The sequence below is a fragment of the Aptenodytes forsteri genome, unplaced genomic scaffold, assembly GCF_000699145.1.
Source record: "Aptenodytes forsteri isolate BGI_AS27 unplaced genomic scaffold, ASM69914v1 Scaffold2, whole genome shotgun sequence".
NCBI lineage: Eukaryota > Metazoa > Chordata > Aves > Sphenisciformes > Spheniscidae > Aptenodytes > Aptenodytes forsteri.
Window position 1 is genome coordinate 18,717,074 of NW_008795695.1, and position 11,457 is coordinate 18,728,530.

Genomic DNA, 11,457 nt, shown 5'->3' on the forward strand with positions numbered 1-11,457 from the left:
ACAGAGTCTTCTTCATTCTTAAGGAGCAGATAAGAGAGATGAGAGGTTTCCCCCAGTTCTGGGGTGGCAAATGGTATCCCTGACCTGCCATGAGAAAGCAGTTTCACCAGTATGTTTTCCAGAATGTCATTCAAACTTTTTTCAACCTGCTGATACTACATCAACTGGAACTGTCAGCTGTTTCTGTAGTGTAGTCTTTTCAGCATTACTCATACGAAAATCTGTGTTTGCACGTTAGATGTACAATCCATCTAATCTTGTCTTTTCAAACATTATTCCACAATATTAGTTGTATGTATATTATGGTTTTGTATTTTTATCCTTTGGTTATAAATAAATCACTTCTTTTAATTAAATACAGAAGGTTGGGGGTTTGGCTTGTTGGTTTTTTTCCAAATTACTTTCCATTGTTATGATTTTGCTGATTATTGCTTTTTGGCATTTCTTTGTTTTTTGTAAATATGATGACTGATTTTCTAATTATGGTAGCAGGTATTGATGGGAAGTGACATATAATCAAGCCTTCTAGTTCAATTTTCTGTTGCAAATAATGTTACGGAGTTTGTTTCTATGCCTTGTTACCTTTTTTCTAAATGCTGTTCTCGAAGCAAGAGATTGCTGCTAGGTTTGTGACAATTTTCAAATGAGACAAATAGTCACGTTGGTTTTTTTGGCTTTCCTTTCTCTGATTCAAGATAGGAAAGTTTTTTCCAAGAACTAGCTACACTGCCAATTCTCTGCTTTTTGCTGTCAATATAGCGAGACTCTCTGCATTTCACTGTTCATCTTTTTAAAGTTAAGCCTAGTAATTGAGAGAAATAATGTATTGCATGCCCTTGGGACTGAAATCCTTTTGCTCTAGAAGTGGTCCTCATGAGAATAAGCATAATCAGTGCCTTTGGTCTTGTAAATATAATTAGTTTTTATATATATACACACTCATATTTTAGTTTTTATATATATATATTGCAAATTAATAAACTTCCTGAAAAAAATGCCAGGAATGGAAAATGAGAATTCTTAACCTGTAGGACAGAATAATTTAAGCACAGTGATATTTATTAGTTACATACACTACATTATATTGTCATGTTCTAGAAATTAAATGAAGGCAGGTTTTGCTGCAAAGCTTTTACTCTGTATCACCTACTCTGACATGAAAATACAGAATTAGAGAGAACAAACATATTAGAGGAAAGCTCTCTTGCAGTGCAATTTTTAAAAAGTAAGGTAGAACAATCTCCATGCAATGTCCCATAATACCTAATTGGTTAAACAGTACTCTTATCTGTACTGTGCTGTTCTGACCTATTCAGATAAGAACTGTTCAATTATATGCTTTCCAGAGTGACTCTGACGTTCAGCAAAGTAAACTGGAAAATACAACCAAAAATCAGTTAATTGATGAGGTGCAGAAGCAAACAGTTGAAAAACTGGATGGGATATAGTGTATTTTTCTAGCATTCAGACTTGCTTCATCCTTGTATGTACAGTTCTGACTTTCAAGACATGAAGAAATGGTTTGGCTTCAGAAGCTGACTAGTGCTGCGTCACCACCAACAATTTGGTCTGTGTGCTGCACAAACAGAGAAGATAATCTTGTTACAGTTCTAGTACACTTTAAGGGGGAAATTTTAAACTTAGACAAGGAGAAAAGAAGTAGTCCAAAATAAACTATTTAATAAACCTTCTCTCCTTGTATTGCATTGTCCTTTTACTTGACCGTCTTTGTTTTCTCAAAACTAAAATATCATATCTAGAAAAATCCTATTACTTGCTCCAAATACTACTGACCATTCAGTAAATAGCCTTGACAAGGAGAACTCAAAATACACACTATAAAAATAGAAAATGTACAATTATGGTAATTTTAGATGAAAAATTTCATCTAAATTGAGAGCTTTTTGTCAGTCATTTTGCTTTTACAAATGCTTTGTTTCTCTAAATAATACTGGATACTTTAGACACTTGTAAATATCTCAACTAAATTTAGTAATGACTTAATAACTTTCTGTATTTTTGTAAGTCTCTTTTTAAATTTACTTTAATACATTTCCAATATAACTTGTGAAAAACTGCTTTCAGTGTAGTATTGTTATATACAAGACATTATAATGTTATACAAGTCATTATAACCATGTAATACCCCTATAAAGTAGACAGCATACAGTGTACACAGCTTTGTACTTAATAATATATGAAGATGTTATTAAAAATACCTATATATTCATTTTTACTTACAATCAAACTTTAAAAGATCAAGTTGTAATTTAAAAACCCCTTTTCATTTGCATAATTCTTTATTTTTTTTAACTACACAGTTTTAACATTTTACAAGTTACTTTTACAAGTTACTGTAGTGTAAGATAAATGCCTGTGCATATATTTAAACTTATAGCTAGTCTTTAGTGTGTCTGTGAAATGCTTGTATACCATAGAAAAAAAAGATTAAATCTAAAGTCACTTTTTCATGCAGGAACAATGGCCTCAAATACATTTCCTGGTGGGGACATACCTTGTCTTTATTTCATAGAGTAATCGTTCTCAGTAGTATTTGTCTAGCAATTCTGCTAATAACAGTTTCTCATTTTCTAACAATTTAAACATAAAAATATGTGAATCACTCTAAATTATGTTGTATCAATATACTTTATGAGAACTCTTTTCCCTTACATTGCACTAGCCAACACTGCTTAAGTTAATTGTTTTCTGTAAGGTTGATTTATGGTGAACCAACAAGGCTGATATTTTTCTTGTGATGACTTGATTGCCCACTGGTTTTGCAGAAAGAGATAACCAGAAATGTGTGTTAGAAAATGGATTAAGTTAGTGTTTTAACAAACTACATGTCATTATGCTTTTACCATATCTACAGATACTGAGCATAGATTCTGGTCAGTAATATGCCACAAATTGTATACTGTTTTAGATATAACACAACTCTGTTAGATGGAGCTGTTGTTATACATACAGGATATTTTGATCAGTTTTCTCTCAACTCGCCTGATGATACTGTGGCAATAATAAGACATAAGAATAGCGAAGCAAATCACTTTTCTATTTGTATTTTTCTTTTCTGTGATTAATTTTTAGTTTTCTTCCCAATAATAGTTGCTTTCCTTCAGATAAAAGAAATCTTTTTTTTTTTTCCTACAGTTTAATCAAAATTTCCTTAGCAAGATTATGTCATTACTGTCACTATATCAGAGTTGTATATGTTTGAGCAGGAGAAGGTTTTATTATGATCAAGAGAAACTAAACTGAATAATTTACAGGGTGGTGAACAAGTAATTCTTTGAATAAATTCCTCTAATGATCCTGTATATAGTGTAGTACTTCTGTTTAATATCTTTCAAAATCAACTGTTCCAAATAGTATTAACAACATAAACATTTTCTTCAAACCCTGCTGATTACTGTCTTTGTTTTTCAACAGAAAATACAATCTGAATTAACAAGCCATGAGATTAGTTTGGAAGAAATGAAGAAACGAAACCGGGGTAAAGATGCTGCCAAAAGAGTGCTTTCCCAAATTGATGTGGCACAGGTATGCAAATTTTATTTCCTCCATCTTTCCTTCACTCGTGCAAACAAACGGCATGAGTAATGCTATTACTCATGTATGAAATGTTCTTCAGATATCTCTTCTGTTTTAGCTGCTCCTTTCTAGCCAGGAAATTAGAGTGGATAAAGCATACCATCCGTATCTTCTTACTGCTCATTTTTCTATTACAGATTTCCTAGCTCGTTGGCATCAGTTCTAGGGTATGCAGAGCTGATGTAACCAGCTGGTGGGGACACTGTATAAGGGGCATTTTGAATGTGCTGCGGTTGCAAGAAATAAAACTACAGTGAGGCTTTTTGGTATACCTTTTGAAGTATTTGAAAATATTTAGAGTTAAAAGTATCTTAAAATATTTGGAAATATTTGGTAGAACTGCATTTGAAACACAAATCTATGCTGAGCGGTGCATTGCAGTCATCAATTTAAAATGTTAGCTAATGCATTATTTCATCTATCTTAATAGACAGAGAGAGACCTATTTCAAACTGAAGAATACATAATTAACAATTAGGAAAAATACACTTTTTTACCCATTAATCTGTGATGGGTTCATGACTGTTTTGCTACTTTTCGTTTGGCATTAGTGCCAAAGTTCCCCAGGCTGCAAAACAAATTGTCAAAATTCATTAGGAAAGACAAAGAATTTTGTTATAGTATTAACAATAAAAAAGGCCATCTTTTTCTTTATCTCTGTCAAATATTTCTAGGTATCTTATCTTCAGTTTTATATTTTATTATGGATAACATTAATGTCTTTTTAATAGTTAATTTGAAATGAACAAGTTTAGTTGTTGGTTTTTTTAATGTTTCCTCTTATCTACAGGACTAGTTTTTCTTTGTTGAGAATATTTATGTTTCCTTATTTTTCTGTGTTCCTTCACACTAACTCACCTTCTGATGGTCTCCATGGCAGCTGTGATGCTGCCCGTATTTCATCAGTGACTTTGTATCTAAACGTTTATAAATTCAACAGAATGAAAGAGAGCACTACCCTTTCTAGGTGCCTTTTCCTTTTCTTAATCCATCTTTGTGCAGGTATTTTTTTCTTCAAAAGGCTTCTCTAGATGACCATATGCATCAGTTTGAGTTTTGACAAACTGGTGGGGTCATTTTGAGATTCTGTTTTGCTTACATTAGATAAAATATGAACAAAAAATAGCAAATGTACATGCATTATGTAAATATCAAATACCAAAAAGGGTAAAAGCTGAACCCTTGGTTCCAAATATTTATGACTATATTTGATTTTAGGCCAGTGAACTCTCTTGAATTCTTTTCCATCATTGTGCAGTACCTTTGGTGGTAAATCACATTTCACAAGATTTGCCTTTACTTACATTTTTCCTGAAGAGCATTCTCACTTGCTGCATGCAAATACTGCATGCATTTCTTTTTTTTGAGCTAAGTAATATTTCTAATTTGACATATAGTTGTTCTAATATTAGTTCCATTGTCTAGACAGAAAGTAAACAATTATCAAAATAAGTAATTTCAATGAGATTGTGAGACAACTGTTAAGTGACCAAATTTATCCTGGTTTTTTGGATTACTGTAGGTTGAGAGTTAAGTTCTGATTTTTAAATTTAAGGGGAAAAGGACGATTAGCAAAATAAAAATCTATTTCTGCCATAGTGACCTAAGACCTAATTAGTCCTACTAGGCTAAGAATTGTTACATGAAAGTGAAATCTACCCTAAGGAAGGGCTATTTTTGGAAATTCAATACTCAGTTCTTTGTGGGAAGAAATTATACAAATTTCTTTTTTAAGAATTACATTCTTGTTTCTTTATTACTTTCATCTAACTTTTAAGGTAAACACACTTGTCAGAGTAAAAAGATAGTTGACTCCCTTCCCTTACTGCATTGCTAATTCCTAGTGATATTTTAACATCATTTAATGTAATAAAATATAAAAAAAGTTAAATCTATAAATGTATTTAATTACCTGTAGTTTTGCTTTTGACTGAATACGGATCCTTTGCTTCTAAAGAAGACATTTTCCTCAAATCAAAATGGAATGATACTGACTTAGTCGTGGGCTTTCCTTTTCTCCCATCAGTTGTTGCTGTGCTCTTTATCTAGGCCAGCCAGGTTTCCCTACTGAACGTGAAGGTTGAGTATTGCCATCAGTTCAACTGTTGATGTGAAGTAAATTCGGCTGACTACATATTTTAAGCATTTAAGAATTGTCATGTTACTTCTCACCAAAGATCCATTTAGCCCAAAACCGTATCTTCAATAGTAGCCAGAAGACAGTGAGTGACAGGTACAGTAAGGTGAACAATATGTGATGCTTCCCCAGTGATTTGCAGCTCAGCAATTTCTGGGTCAGAGGTATTTAAAAGCTCATGTCTAAATGGTTTCTCAAGTCTTGTAAATTGCTGGAATCCTCAACTTCATTTAACATCTAATTGCACAATTTAACTGAATGCTATGTGAAGTAGTCCTTCCTTTTGTTCATTTTGGTTTCCCTATTTAAGAGTTTAACTTGCTGTTACCTTCTTCACGAATTCTGAGAAACAGTTAACAATCATTTGCTAGTCAGCTTTTTGCATACCACTAATTTTAATCTCCTTCAGTTGTCTCTTTTCCAGACTGACTAGTATGTGAAATCATACTGAGACCTTTAGATGTTTAGCTTTGATTGTCCTGTCATTCTTCTCTACACATTTTCTATTCGTATGTTTTTTGAGATGAGGTGATCAAAATGGCACACGTTATTTAGGCACAATATAGATTTATACAATGACTTTTATACTCTGGCAGGTATTTTCTTTTTTGTTCTTTATGTTCCTAATCATTCCAATTACTCACTTTGCTTGTTTGGCTGCTTTTAAGTATTGAGCTGATATTTTCTTAAAACGGTCAGAGAGAAATATACGTATATAATATAACTGTTATAGTTATCTATTATAACTCAAGTCAGAGTGCTAATAGATAATTTAGATCCCACTTGTGGTATATCAAGCTTAGTGTTTCTTTTGTGACGTGCAGTACTTAATTTTTGGATTAATTAAATATAATTTGCTTGTTTTTTTCCTACAGATCCTCAGTACTGTCCAATCCTTCAGTGACTCTTCACAGATTGTTTTAATTTTCTCTACCATTAATACCATCATTCTCTCTCTTTTCTAGGTCATTTTTAACATATTGACCAACACAAATTGTAACAGATACTGATGTGGCATTGCAAGCTTCCAATAGGACTTGACCTTCATCAAGTTGAAGTGTCACAAGATGAAAAACTAATTAAGTATGAATTTAGTGTATGCAAACACACTGAAGAAAAATAAGACCACTTATTCCTACTCTTTGTTGCCTATTTTTATTCATTGTTCACTTATTTATCTAGGGAAAGACTTCCTTTCTTACCCCATTGGATCTCAATTTCATTAAGAGGATTTAATGAGGAAAGTTGTTGGAAGGAACTGCTGAAATCTACACAGTTCTCTGTGTTACCCAGAATTGTCCTCTGCTCATGATTCCGGCCTCCTTCACAGAAATCTGATAAATGTGGGAAGCATTTTTACTAATGCCTATTTATAGGCTAATTCTACTCCTCATAGTTTTTCTCAAGTTTGTGTAGAACAGACAACACTATTGGTATAAAGTGTCCAGGATTTGAGGATAAAAAAATCAAAAGTGTGTTTGCAGATGCTGAATTCCTATTTAATTACTTATCCATTTCTAAGTGACATTCTTTTTTTTTTTTTCCAAACAGTAGAAAACCTAGAAAACCTAGTACTTTGCTCTGAACTTCTAAAGATAAATTAGTTCTTATTCAAGCTGATAATTAAAATGCCCTTTCTTTGCTTTATTTTTAATTATTTCCCCTCCCCCTGAGGTAGGGATCATGTGAGCAAGCAATATAATTAATGGACAAAGATAACAAATTGTGAAAATTCTGAAAGTAGAAACCATGCTTGTCATAGATTTTTCTGCCTTCAAATTACTTTCTTTTTACTCTAGGTTATGCTTTTTTAAATCGAAATAGAAATCAATTTTATACTCTAAATCTCAGGTTTTGTGCTAGACCTACTTACTGCCCCGCCACTTTATTTGGGTTTCTTTGAGGGACTAAAAGCCATTAAACCCCTGTTCACTCCCCACCCCCAGCATTTTGCATATTGCAAAAATACGAAAACACTCCCTTTCTTCAGTTGAGTATATGGGCTCACTGGCTCTGCTGCATCCAGTGCCGTGGATGATACAAGAATTTTTTTCCTCCTGTGAAGACCAAGAATCTCTGTTGCTGGCATTTTCCCCAAAAGTTTTAAATTCTTTAAAAAAAGAAACTGCTGATAATGGATTCTAAGTATTCTGAAATGGGTCTAAGACTTGGTTTCAGTATTGATTTGATTTCACATTTACTACTCACCAACGCTTACTTTTCAGAAAAAGCTGCAGGATGTCTCCATGAAGTTTCGCTTGTTTCAGAAGCCAGCCAACTTTGAACAGCGCCTACAAGAATGTAAAAGAATTTTAGATGAAGTGAAATTGCAGGTGCCCAAGTTGGAGATGAAGAGTGTTGAGCAGGAAGTAGTACAGTCACAGTTGGATCATTGCATGGTGAATATTTAAAGATACTGTCTTTCTATTTGTTTCTTGTCTGTTCTGCCTTTCAAATTTAAGGTATTTTCAGTGACGATGTCAATATTTCTTTGGGAGATATTAGAAAAGATTCTGATCTGTAACATAAGAGCAAAGTTACACAATGGAAGTTATAGGAACCTTTTTAGTTAAAGTTTGATTTGTTCAAGGGGAGGAGGATAGAAAGAAGGGTTTGATCCTTCTTGTCCTACTTGTCTTGTTTGCAAATGAGGTTAGAATGACATTGTACGCTGAAAATTGTATTCGATTTCAACATTTCCCAGGATGCAATAACACAATGAAATAGTTCTAACAGCCTTACAGTAACTTTTTCTTTTCTATATGTTGTTCTCTTCTTCTGTTATGGCAAAGACCTCTCAGAAGCATGGGATGCTAATTAAATGAGTGAAAAAATTTGAAAATGTGGATTTATGTGGAGAAAGCTAAAAATTACAGAATGTTCTCCTGAATTCAGAATGAGAAACAAAGTATCAGTTACGCACAAAATTGAAAAAAAATTAAAATATCAAAACATTCTCACTTCAGTGAACTTTCAAACAATGGTCATGCACTTTCACTATGTGAGAAGGCCAGTCGGGATCCCTTTCTAATTCCCCCTTCCCATCTTGCATATGAGTTTATCTCCCTGGATTCACTCTATTTTCCACAATATGCTACAGTCATGGAATTCCGTGATGTAATCAAAAGAGATGTTGCACTGCACAAGACTCTTCTAGCCAGGAAACACAAAACATAAAGAAAAAATATAATTACAGCTTCCATGAGATGGCATGCTGTGACTTTCTTACAGTTCAAGAGCAAAAGATGACCTGAATATGCCCTAAAGAATATGAGGAAAATCTGTATGTATCCCTTTAATATCCCTGTAACCCTGTACCCCTTTACCGTTAAAGGGAGGTAAAGATAAAGATGAACACCGTGTGCTTGGTGATAATGAAATGGATATTTTAACAGCAAAAATCATGACAATCAGATCCTTGTCTTCAGCTGTTTATTTTCTGGAGCAATGGCATGCCTGAAGTTGTTTTTTTCCCCCTCAACCTCTTCAGATCTAAATGTAAGAATTTAAATTGAAAAATAAGCGTGAAACAAGTCGATGTTATTTCTTTACATCTTGGGTTTTTCTTAAACGCAATTACCCTTACATTCATATTCCTATCAGAATGATAAAAAGCCCTGGAATTAGAAGCCCTGTACTGAATTAAAGTATCTTCACTCGGCAGCTAGCTTTTACAGCCCCGTCATATTCTATGGAAGACTTACAGGGTTTTTAGAGCATCTTTATCTACAAAGAATCTCATGATGTTTCTATTTTAAAAATCTAGTCATAGTATCCCATCAGATGTTAGGCAATGTGCATCATACAACAGCTTCCTAATTTTTTGACACATTTTCAGTGATGAAGAATGTATTTATCATATTAAGCACCTAGAAAGCAGTTGGACTATATACATACTGCCTTTAAGTAAATAAAATAACAACCATGTTAAGAATTGGCTTGGTAATTAACTTTAGATTATGGAGAAAATGCGCTTGGGTTTTTTTGTTGTCAGATCTGCTGGAAAAAAGGTCTTGTCTTTACTGTCCAGACTTACTAGACACAGATTCTACATTGCAGGAGATATTGCAGCTAAAAGAAAAACTCAAATAATTACAAATTAAAAAAGTGCACTGTAATTTATTTTGCAGTTCTCTCTACGTATACAGGACAGTAAGTTTATTTTCCAACACATGATGGCAAAGTGCTAGAACACAGAATTAAGCTAGACATCTCAACAATGAAGCTTCTCAACAGCTTCACGTTTGCCATTCTTCACGTACCTGTGTGGTAAGGGACACTGTGTATCTCCGTGGAGTCTTTTTCCACAGTGGAATTTCCATGCCATGGCAGAATTTATTCTTAGATTAAAATAAATAAATAAATAAAAACAACTTCTGCTCTATTTACATGAATGTTAATTGGGCATTTATGTGGCTGTTAAATGGCTTGAGTTACCAAGTCATACGTTTAGATGATGATACCAAATTTCTGCATATGGGAAGAAAGAACATTTCTTAGTATCACTTATTTGAAATATTAGGGAAAAGTATTGTGTTTACAGATTGCTTGCATGCCGTCGCTTGCTGAACAGCTGTTTATCCCTTATTTTTTGCTCAGTCATTGAAATAGTGCAGGGAAAATGCAAGGAATTATATAATATATTTTAGTTTAACCTCATTACATTACTTTTTCATGTAGTTTTTTTAATTATTTAATTTTTTGAACAGTGTTACACTTCATAAATGTAGGGGAAATCCTCTATCCTACCAGTCTCTTGATTTAGTAGTATGAAAAACTGTCAGACTTTTAAATGAATTTAGTGGCTATTTAGTTTAAATACGTCCAACAAGCTGTATGAATTGACAGAAGACATCTGTTGTTGTTTTAAATACTGCATTATATAAATCAGTTTGAAAACAACCTTTGTCATATCTTAAAACAATTAATGATGGTGTGTACTTTCTTATTTATAACATTTCTGCCATTGGGTTTGGTGACAAGTCTTTGAAGTCAATGTTAGTAAAGATAGGCTGTTCTGAATCTGTTAATTTGAATTCTGATTTAAAAATTGATCAATTTTCTCATAAACTTTTTTTAATACACGCACATTAATACATAAACACAAAAGAGTTTTCTTTATCCTTAGGTCACATACCATTATACCTCTCAACTGCTTTAGCTTTCAAATGGGAGTGGCAAGTGCTCAGAGTCATGCATGATGGTGTTTTTATACAGCAAACAATGCAAAGACTTCTAATGCGTCTTTATAATACTGTTGTGGTTTAACCCCAGCCGGCAGCTAAGCACCACACAGCCGCTCCGTCACCCCTGCCCCGTGGGATGGGGGAGCGAATCAGAAGAGTCAAAGTGAGAAAACTCGTGGGTTGAGATAAAGACAGTTTAATAGGTAAAGCAAAAGCTGCTCCCGCAAGCAAAGCAAAACAAGGAATTAATTCACTACTTCCCATTGGCAGGCAGGTTTTCAGCCATCTCCAGGAAAGCAGGGCTCCGTCACACGTAACTGTTACTGGGGAAGACAAATGAACATGCCCCCAGTGTATATACTAAGCATGATGTCACATGGTATGGAATATCCCTTTGGCCAGTTTGGGTCAGCTGTCCTGGCTGTGCCCCCTCCCAGCTTCTTGTGCACCTCCAGCCTGCTCAGTCGGTAGAGCATGGGAAACTGAAAAGTCCTTGACTAGTGTAAACACTACCTAGCAACAACTAAAACATCGGTG

At 33.9% G+C, this 11,457-nt stretch overlaps 1 protein-coding gene across 1 annotated transcript in view; it reads left to right on the plus strand.

Annotated features, from left to right (window-relative positions):
• Nucleotides 1-11,457, plus strand: part of DMD (dystrophin) — a 1,230,427-nt gene that overhangs the window by 457,731 nt on the left and 761,239 nt on the right. The window contains exons 31-32 of the mRNA XM_009283051.2: nucleotides 3,436-3,546; nucleotides 7,960-8,133. Coding sequence (XP_009281326.1) covers nucleotides 3,436-3,546; nucleotides 7,960-8,133 — 285 coding nt within the window. The remainder of the gene's footprint in view (nucleotides 1-3,435; nucleotides 3,547-7,959; nucleotides 8,134-11,457) is intronic.